Consider the following 19,351-nt stretch of genomic DNA (forward strand, 5'->3'; position numbering starts at 1 on the left):
ACCTTTATGAATTACATTTACATTATGCTTTTTTTGTTTTTACGCAAATGCGCTGTATATTGTGTGGACCGCATTTTGTTTTTTTTTGTTTTTCTTCCTTTTGCATATGTCACACATAAATTTTAATATTAGAAAAAGATCATCAGAGTAAATAAAAAATAAGGTTTTTAAATGATGATTTCCTTTAAGTGAAATTAAGTGAAATAAGCTCTTCAAACCTGCCCGTGTAGGGTTGGAGAGTGAAAAAGTAATTTAGAAGTAAACCTAATACCAGCCTTGGTATCAAGATCTGTGCCTCCTTGAAGGGGTCTTTTCATTTCCTCAGTAATAAGAAAGTTTGGATGGTTCAGCTCAACATGTACAATAGTGATAAGTTTAAAAGTTTAAATTCAGTTACTTTAATGCAGGATGTTTTCTGTCTGAACGTGCTTTGCTTTAAATTTAAAAGAATATCTTTATAGAAGGATGCTCTATGCACCGTGTGCGCAGCGCAAAGGACTGATCAGTCAGCTGCTTCCACTGAGGAACTAAAGATCTCGTTAACATAGTTTTGTTATTAAGGAGGAAAATAGTTCTTCTGTTTATTCCTACATGCTTTAGTTGCTTCACCGTTTGAATATATTTAAAGATCCATCCATCCATCGTCTTCCACTTATCCGGGGCCAGGTTGTGGGAGCAGCAGCCTAAGCAGAGAAGCCCAGACCGCCCTCCCCCCAGCCACCTCCTCCAGCTTGTCCGGGGGAACACCAAGGCGTTCCCAGGCCAGCCGAGAGATATGATCTCTCCAGCGTGTCCTGGGTCTGCCCCGGGGCCTCCTCCCGGTGCTGCAGACCCCCCTGTGAATTGTTACCTTATCGTAGTGGAGGGGTTTGTGTGTCCCAGGAATCCCAGGGGCTATGTTGTCCACGGGCTTCTGCTCCCTGGTAGGGTCTGCCATGGCAAATTGGTCCTGGGTGAGGGACCAGACAAAGAGTGATTCAGAAGACCCCTATGAGAAGAACACTTCACCCCGCCTAGGGTTACCAGGACCCTGCCCTGGAGCCAGGCCCAGGGAAGGTGCCCGAGAGCGAGCGTCTGGTGGCCAGGACTTAGTCCCTAAAAAGGGACATGGGTCCATCTTCCTGCAGGCCCACCACCCGCAGGAGGCATCGTAGGGGTCAGGTACATTGTGTGCCGGGCGGCGTCCAGGAGCGGAGCACCTGGCAGACCGATCCCCGGCTACCAAGACTATGTTTAAAGAGTTTCCTCAACAATAAACTGGATGAGCTTATGAAATCCAGTTTGGCTTATAAACATTACAAAAAGGAGCTCAGAGATGTGACTTTGTCAGACTTCAACAATGAGTTGTTTTACCAAAGAGACGTTTCCCCTTTTACAGTCAACATGTGGTTTCATTGTAAAATTAAGACCTGACCAGTACAGTAATCAGGTGTTTGCATAATTAAAAATCAGCAACACAAAAAACATTAACATACAGTACATATATAAATAATACGAGGACAAGTAAAGTAGCTGATCTGTCAAGGTTGGCAAAAAATAAAAATCTATAAACATTCTGAAACATTTAATTGCTGACAGAGTCATTTCAGTATTTTCCCGTCATGTGACAACATCTTATGACTTCCCATTTTTGCATCTAAAAGCAGATGTGCTGGTTTCACAATCAGAAAGCAGCAGATTTCAGATTTCCCTTTCGTCAGTCGCTGCCGTGTTGACTTCAGCTGCAGGAGTCACTCAGGATGATCTCACGCTTTAGTTTATCCTCACAGATTTTTGTGCTTTTGTGTTGCACAGTTTGTGGTGCTGACATTTCATGTAGAAATGAAGAAGGCGAGGCAGTCGATTGGTGAGTTAATATGATATTTTTAAATATTAATGCCTCCATATTCATACTGATGATTAATTCCTTCAATTTTCCCAAGAAAAGACACGTGGTTTTCTGTCTCTTTCCTTCTAAGGTTTATCGTCTACAAACTGCCTAAATACAGAATCGATGACATCGGCAGTGGGGTGGAGTACATGTACTTGGATTCATCAAAAGAAGGCTGGGAAATGAGTAAATACACGATTAACTCCAGCCAAGGAGCCATAACAAACACACTGAACCAGCTTTACATGGGAAAAGAGTACAAGGTGAGATTATTCCGTCTTTTTGTGGGTTTTTATATGATGAGTGAGACTTTAGTTTGTTAATGGGAATTATCAGAGATAATGCTCGTGCCAGTTTGCTGAGTAGGAACTCTTTTATTTAATATGAGGAACTGAGTTGACACTGAACAGTCAGAAACAACACAAACTACCAGTTTGGAGTGTATGTAAGTCTGGAGTTTATGTAAGATCTTAAAGTAATCAGGACAAATAAACTAGGTGTCAGGGAAATATTTAGTTCAGTTTCCCCAGGCAGACAGAAAACAAACATTTCTCTGAAATATCTTTGCTATAAGAATGAAGCCATTAGCTGGTTATTGTGGCATTCTTCTTCTTCTTCTTTGTTCTTTCAGTTGGTCCCTTATTCCATTTGCCATTAACGTAAGCCAAAGTGTAATAAGGTGTAATAAGCATTTTGGTTTTGCAGGGCGTCCCTAATGTCACCTCTCAATTATTCTTCTTGTATAAAAGAACTTGCATAAATAACTTTCACTTGTATAAAATAACAAATGTTGTTGTTTTGGGGGTCTTTTGGCAGTCAAACACCTCAGTGTATGCACTCTATAACGACGCCCCACCAGACCTGAAATACATTCAAAAATATGGACACACTAAAGGTACGGTACAGTCGGCAGGAAGAAATCTGCTTCTTTCCTCTTCTTTTCATCTCAAGACTTTTATTCATTATTGTGACCACGCAACAAGATTGATCAGGTTTTATTCCCAGAGTTTTCACTGTCAGCAGAAAATATAGCAGCGCTATGACTGCCATAGTTTTTCTTCACTCTGTTGACACATGTGCAAAGTAAAGGTGGAATGTCCAGGAAAGTCTGTTTTACATTTTCCACCTTTAATACCACGTGGAGAGGCTGTAAAAATGGACATTTGTGGTAGTTTGACAAATTTAAGAACCTGTTATATTAAATTAAGGTAGTTATTGTGCATATATGTAGCCACACTATGTTACATGTACAAGTGCACAACTATTCCCCATGCAACAGTGCAAGTTACAGCATGTTTTGTGTCTGTGACAGTTACCGGCAGATGCATTTCCAGACTGCTAGTCAAGCTTTGGAAAAAGAAAAAATCAATAGGGTTTAGGTTTCCTCTGCCTGCAATAGGGTGTTGTAGGGGGAGGACACGGGCAAAGACCATCTGTCCGATAGCTCCAACTGCACATTTGACTCTTATCAGCAACACAACTGATGGAAATCTTTCTGCATCTGCGTGCTGGTTCGCATGTATCTGTGTGTAATCATTCCAACTTTCGTATGTTTGTGTGTGTCCTGCAGGGGCACTGCTCTTTGACCGCGCTCAAGGTTTCTGGTTGTCGCACAGCATTCCCCATTTCCCTTCCTTCCCCGAGAAAGGGTACCTATACCCGTCGTCTGGCAAAGTCAATGGCCAGACTGCACTGTGTGTGACCTACCAGTACCAACAGTTTCTTCATATAGGTGAGCTCTCATGAAGCACAGAGCGAAAATCTCCTTTTTTTCTGTGAACCCACTGAAAAAAACCTACAAATATGTAAAAAAAACCCTTTTAATAGTTGATCTATTACTTAATTACTTTGGTGTCGTATGAATGAGGGAGATTCTTTACCAACAGGAAATACTGTAAAATCCTGGTAAATGTTCAAAATTATGCACTCCTTCACATTTTCCACAGCCTAATGGTGGGCCGGACTCGGCTGGGCCGATTCTGGACCCCGAGCCTTATATTCAGCACCCCTGGTTTAATGCAAAGCAATCATCAGCTTTTTTCTTTTACATGCATACACACAGTTAGGCCCATAAACATCTGGACAATAAGAGAATTTTTGTAATTTTGCCTCCGTTCACGATCACGATGTAATTTGAATCAAGATGTGAAATCCAGACTTTCAGCTTTAATTCAAGGTGATGAACTGTTTGTTCAATTGTTGAATTACAGGCAGTTTTATACACGTCTCCCCATTTAACGGTACATAAAGATTCAAAAATCATTTTAAATGTGCGCAGAGTTTTAAATTATTTGGAGTTTTTATGCTGCTCTGCTTTTTTCTGGATTTCTCACTGAGCAAATGTGTAAAATGAAATTTTAAGGTTATTAATAAGGTGATTTGTTTCTTTTGTTTGGAAACCCCACATTGCACACAAGTTTTATAATGAACCTGTGAAATTGTTTTTGCTACGAAGCGTGTCTGAGGGAAACTTTAGGGGATTTCCTCACACGTGTTCAGCTACTCGGAATTATTCTGTGTTTCTGTGGTGATCATAACAGTTTCACTATAATAGTATTTTATTTGAATTACTATGTTTTTTATTAATAATCAATTTTTTCACATTTTACCAAGTTAATGTGTCAACAAAGTGCTTACAAAGAAAGACTGGAGGACATTTAATTTAGCTAAATGTAATATCTGCTATATAAAAAGCCTTGAATGCGAAAATTCGATATTTGCCAAGAATTTAATTAATAAACTTGATGAGACTAACAGTAAAGAATCAACATCAGTGTCATTATCGTAAATGCTCATTGCGGCTGTAAGGAATACTCTCGCTATACGACCATCTAATATACATCATCTCTTATTTCTCTCCTCTTCAATCTCCAGCAAAGCAGTTGGTCTACCTTTACCCACGTTTCTATAACTGCTCTGTTCCTGCTGCATTCTCGGCTGACCTGCCACAGCTGGCCCAGTTATGTGCGGACTCCAAACCACAGCTGTCCTCCAATAAGAGAATGGAGCAGCTTTTTTCAGCTGGAGGGGAAAAGTTTGTCAGTTTTGCTAAATCTGAAAACTTTGTGGATGGTAAGATACCCCGCATGCCCTTTTTTAAACTTTTAGGCATTTACTTGCTCATCGTGTACATTTTAGAAGAGCAGACTTCTTTCCTGTAGCCTGCTGCCATGTTTGCACATTTCACTCGTCGACCACAGTCACTGATTATCAGGCGCAGACACGCTATCGTCGCTGCACAGTGACGTGCATTATCACGTCCCAGCCGGGGCTTTCAAAGTATACTCACAGCTGCTTTGACTTTTGGATCTTAGTTACATGCAGTATTTTGTTTCTCAGTTTGTGTATATGTATATTTTTATTATTTAGAGAGAATAATTATCCACACAAAGGTTTATTTATGCATGAAAACAACACAGAGCTCACAATGTATTTATTTTACCATAATCATACATAATGCAAAAGGAAGTGTGAGCTTATCACGTTTGCATTTCCTTTATTCTCATATCATTTGGCAAATTGCCAAAACAACTTGAAAAATGCTATTTAATGGTATAAAAACATTATACGTTTCATTTAGCACAATGATTCGAGTACAGACTACTCTAGTACCTGACATGTTTTTCTGTTGGCTTTCATTCAGATATCTACACAGGCTGGGTGGCTCAGGAACTGGGCGCCGACCTTTTAGTGGAGTCCTGGCAGAGACAAGGTCACGACCTGCCCTCCAACTGCTCACTGGCCAAACACACCATGAACATTAAGAAAATCCAGCTTCCCAGATCAATCCTGTTTTATTCGCACTACGACCACTCAAAGTGGTGCGTGTCACGACTTTATGAGGACCAGGTGACCTGCCTGGGAGACCTGAACAGAGAGATGGGCCAGCTGTGGCGAGGTGGCGGTCTGATCTGTTCCTCCAACCCTTTGATTTATAAGGCCTTCAGGCAGGTGGTGGATTGGTACATTCAGTGCTAATTGAGAAGGAAAAGCAAAGTGATTAAGAATCAGTGTGACACTGGCTGACAGTGGCAGAGCGAGACACTATGATTCTGTCTCCAGGGTTGACTGCTATGTAGAAGTAACATAGAGACTCACATATAATAATGTATGTGTATAATTGAATTCAGTTTTATATATACAGCTCCAAATCACAACAACAGTCACCCGAAGGTGCTTTATATTGTAAGGTCGACCCTACAACAATACATACAACAATCATATGACACCTTATGATCAAGCACTTTGGCGACAGTGGGAAGGAAAAACTCCCTTTTAACAGGAAGAAACCTCCAGCAGAACCAGGCTCAGGGAGGGGCGGGGCCATCTGCTGCCACCAATAATAATGTATTTACAATTTAAACTGGTGAATAAGCTTTTGAAAAATAGCAGTGACTGCATGTTAATTATGTGGTGGATACACTTAGTTATCCACCTTTGTTTGAGTTAAAGCAGCTGTATGGAACCAGCAGCCCACAAGTATAAATAGATTTAAAAAAATAATACTTTCAATTCAATAAAACAAAACAGAAATAAGGTTAGTAAGACTGTAGATCACAGCCGCACATTGTTTCAGGAGATGTCAGCGGCTGTGTGTTTAAACAACCATGTCTGCACAATGTCTGCACAATGTCTTGTTCCTTTTACAAAAGGAGCAAGAGACAAAATCATTGATCTATGTCGCTTCCTTTCATCCAGCAGAGATGAAACTATAACACTATTAGTGCTACAGATAAAAGGTTTTGTAATTTTCTTTTGAATCTTTGGGTGTTTGTATTCATATTATTTTAGCACAGTGTGTGCACTTGTGTTATGATGCTACATATTTGAAGTTGTTTTTACGTTTTATAAGTTCTGCAATAAATATATGGAACCATATGTTGTAGTATGATGTGCAACATAATAAAGACTGACAACATTAAAATCTGGTCTACTGCTCAGTGAGACTGAGGTACATGTAGTCTAATGGAATCTATTTTATTTTATTTTGTTTTATTTGGTGCCTCTGGAGTAGTCATCATCATGTTTGTTCAGTTTCTATTTCCACTGAAGAGGCACTTGGCCTGTAACTGTGTGTGCGTTTAGTGTTTGGGGTAAATAGTGTCACCTACTGGCCAGACCAGGTGACTCATACAATTCATTCAAATGATTTTCCGACTATCTACAATTCGATACTACTCATGCAAACTAGAGCAGGCAGTAGAGAAGAAAGAGTACAACTAAAATCCAGTAAAGTGCAATAAGTAATATGTATTATAGACAGTCGTGTGAAAAGGAGAGTACAGCCTCTTTCAACAACAAGCTTTTGTTTATCAGGGGCATATTTAAAAAAACACATCTGGTCCTCAGCAGGTCTTAAAATTAAGTTAATACAGTGTCAAATGAACAAAGGTGAAGAAAACTAAGTCAAAATGCAGAAACAGCAAATGAAGAACTCAGTATGCTCTCAATGCTTTCATAGGAGTTAAGAAGGTAAGATCAGGTAACATAATGGCAAGAAAGAAAACATCAGCAATGATAGAGAAGCAAATGTTTCTGCTCATCAATCTGGGAAGAGATATGAGAAATTATACAGTGAGAAAATGGAAAATGTTTAAGACAGCTGACAATCTTCCCAACAGTGGATATCGAAGCAAATTCACCCCAAGGTCAGACTGTTCAGTGCGCAGAGAAACTGCAAAACACTCGTGAGCTACATCTCCTGCTCTACAGGCCTCGGTTACCATGGCAGATTTTTAAAGTTCATGGCAGCACAGTTAGAAAACAAGCCGTGCTTGCTCAGCAAGCCATGAATACAAGTTATACATTCAGTCGTTTTGTTGCTTAGAAAAAGAAAAAGCCTTTTCTCTCTGAACTGAACAGCTTAGCTTTACAATGTTGCCTCTGAATAAACCACAAGACTTCTAGAACAGTGTCCTTTGGACAGACAAGGCCAAAGTGGACATGTTTGTCCATAATGCACAGCACCATTTTTGGCAAAAACCAAACATAGCATATCAGCACAAACAGATCATGTCACCTATCAAGCATGGAGGTAGACAGGTGATGACAGGATCTGGGCTTCTTCCAGTCACCGAGTGGACGATGAAGGTCTGAGGTCGTCTGCCTGACAGCTTGGACTAGGTTGAGATCGGGTGATGCAACAGGACAACAACCATATTCAAAGCAGCAAATCAAGAACAGAATGAGTGTAAAAATAAATAAATAAATCACGGTGGCCAAATCTCAATCCAGGCAGTCAACCTGACTGAAATACTGTGGCGTGACTTTGAGAAAGCTGTGCAACAAATGCCCACAAACCTCAGTGAACTGAGGAAATGTTGTAAAGAAAAGTGGGTTAAAATGACTCCACAGTGACGTGAAAGACTGATAAAGTCATACAGAAAATGATTATGTCAACTTATTGCTGGTAAAGGTGGAGAATTATTTTTTTTGCACGCTGTTTCCGAATTCTGGTTTTGTTTTAGTTCAATAAAAAATGTTCTTGTTCATCTCAAATTGTATTTATGTAATGATAAGACAAGCTAAGGGTCTAAGTCCGTTTTTTACTTGAACTGAACTTTCTTTTTCACCTGACTCTGACATATTTCTACATGTACACTATGTGCATGAGAAAACTGGTTCTAAGAGCGCAGCAAACAATTTTGTTAACTGATTGAGGATCTGGATGCTTAAAATGTTGCCATGTGGTTGCAGTAATTGAGATTGTGCTAAACCATGCATCAGTTTCACATTGACTACACTTTCTCAGAAACATAAGAAAAACAAAGTCACATACATATTCTTTCAAAAAGCAAGTCAAACTGGAACATGCAGGGCTCAGACGGCACAAAGCCTCGTGACAGCGTCACCTGGTCAAAACAGGCATGGCAACATTGTAAAAAACAAAAAAGGAAGATCTATGGTGACGGCTTTGAGCAACAAGGAAGTTGTTGCTGACACATCGAATGCAGATATGGGTGACGGTTTCAGTTAGCAGTAGATGTGACAAAGCAGCTTTGTGAAACACATCTAAAGCTCACTGAGAAGGAAAATGGAAACAAGTAGATATGTAAGTAAATGTTTACATATTTCAAAATATATTCTACAAATAATAACAACTGACCCGGGTGTGTTGCATAATACTGAGATGATCTATTTACATAAACAGGCTGAACACAAAGTAAATGCATAGTTATCCTGTGTATAAAAACACAGTACATGAGTACCGTGTGTCATAGCTTATCAAACACAATGTGAACAGAATATTACCACATGAAACTAGTATTGATGCATTTATCATGACCCTAGATTACACCCACCAATAAGCATGCTATTATAAAATGCAACAAACTATTTTATACTGCTGCATGATTTGGCATTATTGGCATTATAATACAATGTCCATGGTGTGTTTGACTTGTAAATATATTTTTCAGTAGTGGACGACTGACCTCTTGTAAGCTGAGGAAGTGGCTTGACAGAAATGCAGAAGTCTTACACACTTACAGATTGTTTACATCAAGGATCTTTACTTATAGCGTCCAACATATAGCTACAATAAGAAAGTGAGGATGTGTGGGATCACAACAGAAAACCTGATAATGCAGCGTTCATAAAACAAACACAGATTAGGTCACGTGATGACAAGTTTTCCAGATAAGACTGTAAACCCTGTTCATATTTAGAGATGTTTAGAGTCTATATTGTGTTACTCGAAACTGAATGATTGAGGTAGATCTTGAGTTGTATTGCCGCTGTGATGAACTGATACATCTTTCACCATTTTATAAACTAAAGCGTGTTGGGGGGGCAGAAATGTCAGAAGGAGAAACAGAAAATTTGTAACTTCATAGGCTGCCACGCTGGGAGGCTGTGTTTGGTAAATGATGTGAGCAGAGACGTGTTACATGTGTGGTAAGTGGTGCAACTTAAGTCGTCTGTCTAAAGTAGCTCGCAGGGTTTGCAGAAGTAAAGACGTAACTGACATAAGTTTATGTCAGTCAGATAAAGTTCATCAGTGTTTAAACAGAAGCTGCAGGTTCACTGGTGGCTTTAATTGTGCTACACTGTATTAAAGACCTTCTGCTTTGTGACGGTGTTGTTGAATGCAGACAGCCTCCTGTTTTTGTGGTTCTAGCAACGGTTATGTTTGACTGTTTCAGACCAGTGTGATGGGATTCCTCTTGAGTGTTGGGATCCTTTTTCAGGGGTGTGACTCAGCGGTAAAATGCAGGAATGACAGAGGAGACGAAGTTGACTGGTTTGTAGACATTTTGAATTTCTGCCAATGGGTTTAATGTAAATGCATAAGAAAACATCTTCATCTACATTCTTTAGGTATATTTTGTACAAGCGTCCCAATGAGGATAAACTTGGATTGTCATACTTTTACATGGATGAGAGCACCAACGGATGGATACTCAGCCAAGAGAACATCAACAGTGATTCTGGCACTCTCGCAAACACCCTGAGACCTCTTTTTGACTTCTATGACAGAAAGGTGAGGTATTATAGGATATATGTCTCACTAGCATGGCACAGTGAATAATCTGAATACCATTTCAGAGTTGTTGTGGTGTTGCTCGTCTATCCAGATCGAAGGCTTTGGATACATACTCTACAGCGACCAGCCTCCAAAGCCGTATGTTGCTCCTCCATCGTTTGGTCACAGTAAAGGTGGGCACAACATTGTCTCAGCTGACGCGTCCTCTGTCTGAAAGACCCAAATGTAGCAAAGCTCAGTTTGTGTTTCTGACTTTCTACAGGAGTTGTGTTGTTGGACAAAACGTCTGGAGTTTGGCTTTCACACAGTACACCCAAATTTCCAGTATATCGCAGTAAAGCCTTCTGGCCTGATAATGGAAATGCAAACGCTCAAGCATTTATGTGCGTGACTTACCCGTATAAGCAGTTCAAAGAAATAGGTATGTCAACAGGTAAACAGCTCAAATCAGTTTCGTAGAACTAGTGAAAGTGCACTTTAACAACTTGTATCTGAATTCTTAGGAGTGCAGCTCAAGTACATCCATGCTTATTCGTATGACTCTGAAATCCCAACAACCTTTCACAATGAGCTGCGGTGTGTGGCACAGCGAGACTGCTACCCGAAAAAGGAACCCTGGTTTAGTCAGGCGACGCTGACTTCTTCACGCGGTCGTAACTTCATCAGCTTTGCAAAATACACACGCTTTGGTGATGGTAAGTGTTTTCAGAAAGAAGACATATTTCAGGAGGGATGAATTCATGTTGTATTGATCACAAACATAAGACCCTGTAGATTGACAGTAAAACACACTGTACTCTCCACAGTACGGGCAGAGCGCACTCTTAATAGTGTTGTTTTCCTGTTTTGTTTTCCATACTATTGCAGATCTTTACTCTGGTCTTGTTACAAAAAACATTAGGGGGAATCTGTATGTTAAGAGCTGGGGAAAGATGCACCACAATCGCGGTCTGCCTTCTAACTGCAGTTCAAGCATCCCTAACCATGTGTACAACGTGAAAGAAGTAAAGCTTCCAAACAGGAAGGCCTTCAGTGATACTGTGGATCACTCAAAGTGGTGCGTGACTGAGGACGGTGACTGGATCTGCATCGCTGATATGAACCGAGAGGAGAGTCAGATGAAAAGAGGTGGAGGAGCAATATGCACTAATGACAGAGTAGTTGGGATGGCTTTCTATGGACTGATACGCAGTTTTGAACCATGTAAAGATCCACGCTCTGTTGGTAGACGAGAGCTGTGAAGGAACAACCCGAGTGTTGGACCAATATTATAAAAACCTCCGTTTAAATAAGCACATCAGCTCAGCTGTTCAGTCTTGACTCGTGCAGCTTTAGGTTCAGTTTGTTTCTAAAAGAAATCCAGAGATGGTTACAGAGTGCCTGCTTTTGTCCCTTCATTGTTCGCACGACTGGACCAAAATGCAGCAATCAGAGTTTTTAAATGTCTCGATCATGTTGTTTCATTTTTTTAATCTCTTATTAAGTTTTGTTTTTATTTCCTATCATGTCCTGTGAAGCGCTTTGTAACTTTGTTTTGATAGGTGCTATATAAATAAAGGCATTATCATTATTAAGAAAAATCGATGGACTATTAAAAACTTGATTTTATTACACAAACTTCTGTATCTGGTAGAAAAACAGTTTCGACCTCAGGGTCCTCTGCAGTGTCCTCCGTGCACCGTTACTTCAAACTAAATGAATTAAATGTGAATGATTTAATGCTCACTTGGAACTTATTGCCAGCTGTGCAAACCAAGCTCTTGCTGCAGCTCCACACATTGAAAAGCCTTTTGTACACCCTGAACCCTGCATGTTGACGTTCCAGTGGAAGGACAGGAGGAATGCCAGATAGTACGGTGTTTGTGGCTTTGCTTGTCTGTGCATGTCTATTTTCTACTTTTTCATTTATATTTTTTGGTTTTTGACACTGAGCAACTTCCACTCGCCTCCTATGTAAAAATGCAGTTCTTGTCCTCTTTGGCAGCGTCTGCTTGCAACAGGTTTTCAGCTTTCAGCTGTTTCTGTGGCACCAAAATGTTGCACCTGTAGATTAATTTCCAGAATCTTTCCAGCTTGTTCATTTTTGTGATGCGGTGTGTTAAATGCAAAACACCTTGTCATTGGAGCTGAGGTAAACAAAAGAAAAACATTTCTTTTTTTAACAGTGCAAAAACTGACAAAAATAATGGAAGGTCTTATTTCTGAAGTTTACCATAAAGTGTCTTAATTGCATTTTTTAATGTTAACGCTCCAGGAAGTGGCTTTTTAAAATAACATGATCAGTCCTTGCCCACACCACAGCTTCCTGTTCACACCACATGTCACACTATCATGCTTAATTTTAAAGACCTACATTACTATAATTATTATAAACTGTGCTATTATATCCATATAGTATAATCTCAATTTTTAGGCAGGTGATTAAAGATGTAGGACAAATATTGTAATATTGTATTTGTTGAATCACAAATATAATATTATTCCTCATAAATGCAACTTTGTGTTCACTCGTTTTCACTGAGAAACACTAAAGAAAATGCTCAAATTAAATGTGCTGATGTGTTAATGATCACTTCTGTGGTTCCTGGTGCAGATAAACTCGTGTTGTCTCTTTCTGGCTTTGTTTAATTGTATTTAAGCTGTCAAATGATCACATCCTCCTCTTCCTCCTTTAGTCCTGAAGGTGATGGTTAGACCTTCATCACTGATATGAACAGGCACAGTTTCACTGTCATTTCACCGGTTTTGAGCTTTCAGTTTAGATGCCCTCATTTACTGGCGTGCCATCGAGCCATATCTGGCATTTGCAGCAGTTCTTATTTGTGCCCCCACCTAATGTAAGGTTTATGCCACAGCTTCCCTAAATTAAGAGTTTTTGTAATTACAAAAACATTTGTATGTTTCTGTAATGATTAACTATGAGCTAGATCTTTAACTGAAATTATATTTCTGATGCTAAAATATAATTATTGTTATCTATGAATTTTCAAATGTATGGGTTTATTTAAAGAAGCAGAAAAACATAGTAGAGTATGTTATTATTTATTTTTAAGCCTCTACCTGCTCTAACAAAAAAAAATCAATTCAGTCTTTTTTAGCCACTTAAATTGTCTTTACAGGATTGTGAGTTTATATATGTTGTGACTTCTCCTGCCTTGTTGGCCAGTTCACTCCTGAAAAAATACATTTTTAATCTCAATGAGACTTTTTACCTGGATAAAAAAGATTACAGATTACACTGATTACAGCTTCCAACTCCTTTAAGGAAGGTTTTTTTCTGGCTCTAAATGACTTGATATCATTCATAAGAGATATGGTTGACAGATTATAGGTCAACAAGTCATTTATAACAGCTTTCCAAGAAACAACAGTGATGTGTGGAGACGTAGCAACTACAAAGGTATAAAGATCATGAGCCATATCAGAAGATACGAGAAAGAGTTCTTGAAGGAACAGCAGCATGGCTTCATGTTGAGACAGAGAGCTACAGATTAAATGTTTGGTTTGAGAGTGCTGAGGATGAAGTGTGTAGAAAGAGCCATGTGATGTTTTTGTGAATCTGTAGAAAGCATATGATCTGGTGTGATACTGTATGAGGAACACCGAGGAACAGTGGAGCACCGAGGAACGGTGGAGCACCACCGAGGAGCACCGAGAAACGGTGCACATTGCTGCGCTGTGCACCGCAGCAATTTCCTAATGTTGCAAACCTGCTCAACATTTGGCAATAAAACCCTTTCTGATTCTGATTCTGATTCTGAAGCAAGGGTTTGGATTACGTCAGGGATCGTCTCCGAGCATCTTCTTGTTTGCAGTGGGGATGGATGGATGGCCAGGTGAGGTCAGGCAGGAGTCTCTGTAGACTGTGATGCTCACAGATGACATTGTGTTCTGCAGTGAGAGTATGAAGTAGATGGATGAAAGCCTGGAGAGGTGGGGGTATGTTCTGGAGAGCAGAGGAGTGATAGCCAGTAGAAGCCAGACAGAGACGGGTGTTAACAGTGAAGATGATAGGACTAGAGGTTTGAATAACTGGGGTCAAAAAAAGCCATGGACAGTGCACAGGAGAGGTGAAATTGAGAGCGTGTAGGCTGGGTGGAGTCGGAGGACGAGTATCAGGAGGGTTTATGACAGAACATTACATAAAGCTGGGGTATTGCAAAAAACGGCTGTGTTTAGGTTCTGCTCTATTTCCCTACTTTACAGTGGGACTCTGTCTCCTCCTCACCACTAGAGGTCACACTTGTTCTTCACCGAGTCTTCATTCGGCCACTTCCTGTCCCACCGGAAGTGAATACGCGAACGGGGCTGCTGCTTCCAGTACACACACGTGAGAAACAAGCCAAAACAGACAGCAGATACAAGATGGACATTACAGAGGTCTCAACAAGTCAGGACGGCAAAGGGAAGAAGGGCAAGAAAGCGAAGAAGAAGAGCGCGGAGGTTGATGGGGAAGGCAGCGCGGGGGAGGAGAAGAAGATGGTGAAGAGCGAGCTGGCTGTTGCCTTTCCTCCCGCCTTCAGTGTGTCAGAAATCAAGAATAAACAGCGAAGACACTTCATGTTCATGAAACTCAAGCAGGAGAAGAGAAAGGTACCGATACTGGGTCATGGCTGGTAATGGGGGGAGCTTCCGGTACTTGGGACACTCACGTGCCAGTTTATTAGGTACAGCGGGGCGTTAAAACGGCACCGTTTTACGTGAGCAAAACTCCAGTGTGTTTCAGTAGAACTGTTAATGTAAGAGAATACAATAGAATACAATGATCAACATAAAAATATCAATGTCTCGTTTTAGCACGTGTTTTTTCATTAAACGTCAACATGTTACGTCTGTCGTTAGGCTGCTTGTTTTGCTTGGGTCCAGTTTATTTAGACTCTGACTCCTTATGTGCTGCTTAACTCACCACTCACCATATTTCATTAAAGTGAAGTATAGTCAGGGTGGGTCTTCTTGTTCTTCTATTTATGAGGGAAAACAGCCAAACAAAAATCATTAGGATCAGCATTTGCTGATATTAAAGTTGGACCATAATCATTGCATCCATAAATATTAAGCACACCTGTTAATGTTAATAACTTAAGAGTAGGCTGGTAAATATCTAGTTACCTATTTATTTTGTGTCAGTATTGTGAGGCCTTTAGAGTTTTTAGTTTTTTTAAATACTGTTATTTATGTTATAATCCGGTGCATCTTCTGATGATACTTGTATGGAATCACAATAAATTTTATGTGAGGTAACAAATGGCCAGGTTTACTAGTTGTGACACACAGAAAAAGGTACATCTATAATTTTATTTAAAACATCACTGCTTATCCAGATCAGTTCTAGCAGGAGTAATCGATAAATCACTTTATTAACTTTGAAAACCTCCTTGAAGATCTATTAACTTCTAAATTTGTATTTCAGCAAAAGATGCAGCTGAGGAAAAAGAGAAGAAAAGAACGTGAAGCTTTAGGTGATAAGGTGAGTCTTCTCTTTGTTTGTTCTTCACTTATGACTGTGTTTTATGATGGATGTGTTAATTCTACCAATAAATTGCTGTCGTGGGGATTTGATGGTAAAGAGGGGCTCAGATTAGAGCCACTAGTCCTCCAAATTAAAAGGAAGCAGTTGGTGAAGCATGTCCTACTGGGAGGGGCTGGGGGGCAGACCCAGGATATGCTGGATAGATTATGTTTTGGCTTGGGAATGCCTCTGTGTCCCCCCGGAAGAATTTGAGGAGATGGCAGGAAAGAGGGAGATCTGGGCTTCTATGCTTAGACAGCAGTGACAGAGAGTGAAAGGATAAAATAAGGCAACAGCTGTAATATTTATTATTTGTACTTTATTTTATTCTGTCTCCAATGTAGGCACCACCAAAGGAGGTCCCCAAAACAATAGAAAACCAGAGGGTGTATGACGAGACAACAGTCGACCCAGAGGATGAGGAGGTATGAACTGGGCTTCATCAGATTATTGTTATCTTTATTTCTGAATTTGGATTAAGTTGAATATGTTTGTGTACGTTATATACAGATTGCTTTTGACGAGGGGACTGATGAATTCTCCGCCTACTTCAACGGGCTGACAAATCCTAAAGTGCTCATCACAACATCAGACAGGCCCAGAGGGGTGAGGGCTCCTGCTGTCATTACAGTCATTTTTATTATTCTTTTATCATTAAATATGCAGAATCTGAAAAATTATAATTTGCTGGTAAATTTTGGATCATTTGAATATTATGCAGAACAAAGAATTTTCTAAAAATCTCTTTACATATTTGAATATTCTTGACTTTGTTACAAAATCGAGCAGAACAGAAGCTACAAGCTTACTTTTAGCTTTTGTGTAAGCGTTTGAAGCTGGTTTTGTTGTTACAGTTTAATTTCTGCACTAAAATAGGATTTACTGTCATAGTAGTTAATAATAGTTGGCAGCCTTCTTGGTGCTAACCACTCTTCCACCTCAAGTGTTGAACGCACAGTGATTTGTGCCACATCATCTGATTTGTGTCTTGCAGAGGACGGTGAGGTTTTGCGAGCAGCTGGCCACAGTCATCCCAAATGCCCACGTGTACTACAGAAGAGGTTTGGCCCTGAAGAGGATCATACCGCAGTGCGTCGCCAGGAACTTCACCTATCTCATGGTCATCAATGAGGATCGACAAGTGCCCAGTATCCTTAAAGGCAGCTGTGCAAGCTCTAGTTCTTTCTTTGGTCAAGTCTCATTTTGACCAAATACTGCTGATAATTATGAAAGTTGCACAAACCATGGAAATCTTTGATGCACTCAGCTGTTTTCTAATGCCGAGATCCTTAACCATTAATTAAAGATGGCATGGTTCTCTGTCACTTACCTGACGGGCCGACTGCACACTTCAAAGTCAGCAGTGTTCGACTACGCAAGGAGATGAAGGCAAGATGATAAGTCCAAACTCTTTTTCAAAATGATCCTACTTTCTCACCTATACTATAAACACGTGAAAAGGAAAGTACACCCTCTTTCAATTCTGAGGTTTTACATCAGGACATAGTAAAAATTTAATCTGGTCTTCAGCAGGAGATAAAATCTCAGATGAAGAACAGCACGTAATATTACTCCGTGTACTGTTTGTACAGGGGTTAAGTTACCTGCAGGCAGGTGCAGCTGATAAAATGCACTTGATTAACTGATCAATAGTCAGCGTGGGCACTCCTATAAAAGGAGAAGCATTTAGATGTGTGTTAACACAATGCCAAAACACATCAACAGTGACCTTAAAGAAGAAATTGTTGCTGCCCGAGACTTTTGGAAGGACTATACAAGTCCGTCATTCTGCTGTGAGAAAGATTATTCACAAATAGAAACGTTCAGCACGGTTCAAAGTCTTCCCAGGAAAGTGACATCGCAGCAAATTCACTGCAAGGTCAGACTGTGCGATGCTCAGACTCACTGCAAAAAAGCCAAAAGCTACATTTCAGACTGCAGGCCTCGGTTAGTAAAACATTTGAAGTCCAAAACAGTCCAGTTAGAAAAAGACTGAACAAGTATGAACTCCACAATGATGTGAGACTCATAAAGTCATGTAGAAATACATACCTCATGTTGCTGCTGCTAAAAGACACTGAATCATGTGGTGCACGCGGTGTTTCACACACTGCTTCTGCATTTTGGTTTCTTTAAAAAGAAAAAAACCAACACATTGTATTATGACGTGTGTTGTTCATTTGAGGTTATATTAAAATAACTTTACAACCTGGTACAGTCCAAGTTATTTTTATCATGTTTTATACTTAATAGGTTGAAGAGGTGAAACTGAACGAGGGGGTATTTCCTCTTTGCTTCTGTATGTTACTCCAAACACTGGGACACGCTTTCTTGAAGTTTAGTCATTTGAGATCATCTGGCTCCTTTTCTTTGTCCGACAGAGACGAGGCAAAAATCCAACTGAACACTACCCAGAGGTGATCCTCAACAATTTCACCACTCGTTTGGGGCACACCATCGGCCGTCTGTTCGCAGCTCTTTTCCCACAAGAGCCACACTTCGTTGGCAGACAGGTCGCCACCTTCCACAACCAGCGAGACTTCATCTTTTTCAGATTTCACAGGTAAATATTTTTCAACCTTCTACACTAACACATGCGTCTGTTTTAAATCTTACATTTAGAAGGCTAAATAAATCTCTAAAAATATCTGTGAAAGGTACATCTTCAAGAATGAGAAGAAAGTTGGTATTCAGGAGCTGGGACCACGCTTCACCCTCAAACTCCGATCTCTACAAAAAGGCACGTTCGACTCAAAGTACGGAGAGTACGAGTGGGTGATGAAGGTGAGTCATCCTCACAGATGGTTGTTTTTGCAGTAAAACTGTCATCAAGCCACGTGCACATTTGCCTTTAAGCAACCTATTTGCTGTTAGTTTCTACTTTGCCAGTCGTGTTATTACAGTCTAGTTCAACATTTAATTGTGGAAGATTAAAAGAAATGTTTTTGTCACACAAGCTTAAATATCTTTTTTTGATTTCAGCGTCATGAGATGGAAGCCTGCAGGCGAAAGTTCCAGCTTTGAGAAAATAAAACTCTTTTCCTGGTCAGATGGGAATGATCGTCTGTTATCCAAGATACTTCAGCTGTTTGTGGACTTGCTGAGATTGACTTTACAATGCCCTGGCAACTGTTAAATCTTCAACAACAGCTCAAATTTCCCTTAAAAGTATCATTTCCACTCTTTATTGTAACATGACCTACTCATGGACATCAAAGGGCTGAGTCTAATTGTTGGACACATTTTCTGTTGGACCGTGAAATGCCCGAGAAGACATGCAGCATCCTGCTTCTCTGTAAATGCTGCTTGTGTGTTAAAAGCTTTAAAAATGTGACCTGCTCTGACCACATATATGCAAACATACACCTGGTCCATCCTGGTTTGTGCGACTGACAGAAGGAGCTTTGAATAAAGTGCATTGTGTGACTGCAGGTGGTCAAATTGTTTATATTTAACACATGAGCACAGTGCAGATGCTTCTGTATTC

The 19,351-nt window shown here is 40.1% G+C and overlaps 3 protein-coding genes across 3 annotated transcripts in view; all 3 read left to right on the forward strand.

The window, feature by feature from the left end:
* Positions 1-811: 811 nt before the first annotated feature.
* dnase2b (deoxyribonuclease II beta) lies at positions 812-6,040 on the forward strand. The gene is made up of 6 exons (XM_026142350.1): positions 812-1,846; positions 1,959-2,133; positions 2,687-2,765; positions 3,441-3,602; positions 4,745-4,942; positions 5,514-6,040. The coding sequence occupies exons 1-6, from the start codon at positions 1,740-1,742 to the stop codon at positions 5,846-5,848; spliced, it is 1,056 nt and encodes a 351-aa protein (XP_025998135.1). The 5' UTR covers positions 812-1,739; the 3' UTR covers positions 5,849-6,040.
* Positions 6,041-8,852: 2,812 nt separating this feature from the next.
* On the forward strand, positions 8,853-11,937 carry LOC113006511 (deoxyribonuclease-2-alpha-like). Its single transcript, XM_026142527.1, has 7 exons — positions 8,853-8,921; positions 10,015-10,112; positions 10,190-10,352; positions 10,447-10,528; positions 10,618-10,776; positions 10,859-11,050; positions 11,223-11,937. The coding sequence occupies exons 1-7, from the start codon at positions 8,904-8,906 to the stop codon at positions 11,594-11,596; spliced, it is 1,086 nt and encodes a 361-aa protein (XP_025998312.1). The 5' UTR covers positions 8,853-8,903; the 3' UTR covers positions 11,597-11,937.
* Positions 11,938-14,571: 2,634 nt separating this feature from the next.
* Positions 14,572-19,351, forward strand: part of rpf1 (ribosome production factor 1 homolog) — a 4,857-nt gene continuing 77 nt past the window's right edge. The window contains exons 1-9 of the mRNA XM_026142307.1: positions 14,572-14,948; positions 15,766-15,822; positions 16,209-16,289; positions 16,375-16,470; positions 16,859-17,012; positions 17,171-17,253; positions 18,246-18,427; positions 18,522-18,648; positions 18,847-19,351. The exon at positions 18,847-19,351 is cut by the window's right edge and continues 77 nt beyond it. Of these exons, the coding sequence (XP_025998092.1) occupies positions 14,721-14,948; positions 15,766-15,822; positions 16,209-16,289; positions 16,375-16,470; positions 16,859-17,012; positions 17,171-17,253; positions 18,246-18,427; positions 18,522-18,648; positions 18,847-18,888 (1,050 nt within the window). The 5' untranslated portion in view covers positions 14,572-14,720 and the 3' untranslated portion in view covers positions 18,889-19,351. The remainder of the gene's footprint in view (positions 14,949-15,765; positions 15,823-16,208; positions 16,290-16,374; positions 16,471-16,858; positions 17,013-17,170; positions 17,254-18,245; positions 18,428-18,521; positions 18,649-18,846) is intronic.

Source organism: Astatotilapia calliptera, chromosome 15, assembly GCF_900246225.1.
Source record: "Astatotilapia calliptera chromosome 15, fAstCal1.2, whole genome shotgun sequence".
NCBI lineage: Eukaryota > Metazoa > Chordata > Actinopteri > Cichliformes > Cichlidae > Astatotilapia > Astatotilapia calliptera.

Excerpts from the sequence above, each read along its gene's own strand:
- dnase2b (XM_026142350.1), top strand. The coding sequence starts at position 1,740 with ATGATCTCACGCTTTAGTTTATCCTCACAGATTTTTGTGCTTTTGTGT. Across the intron at positions 2,766-3,440 it reads AAAATATGGACACACTAAAG|GGGCACTGCTCTTTGACCGC; the intron begins GTACGGTACAGT and ends TGTGTCCTGCAG. Across the intron at positions 3,603-4,744 it reads CCAACAGTTTCTTCATATAG|CAAAGCAGTTGGTCTACCTT; the intron begins GTGAGCTCTCAT and ends TTCAATCTCCAG.
- LOC113006511 (XM_026142527.1), top strand. Across the intron at positions 10,353-10,446 it reads TTGACTTCTATGACAGAAAG|ATCGAAGGCTTTGGATACAT; the intron begins GTGAGGTATTAT and ends TCGTCTATCCAG. Across the intron at positions 10,529-10,617 it reads ATCGTTTGGTCACAGTAAAG|GAGTTGTGTTGTTGGACAAA; the intron begins GTGGGCACAACA and ends GACTTTCTACAG.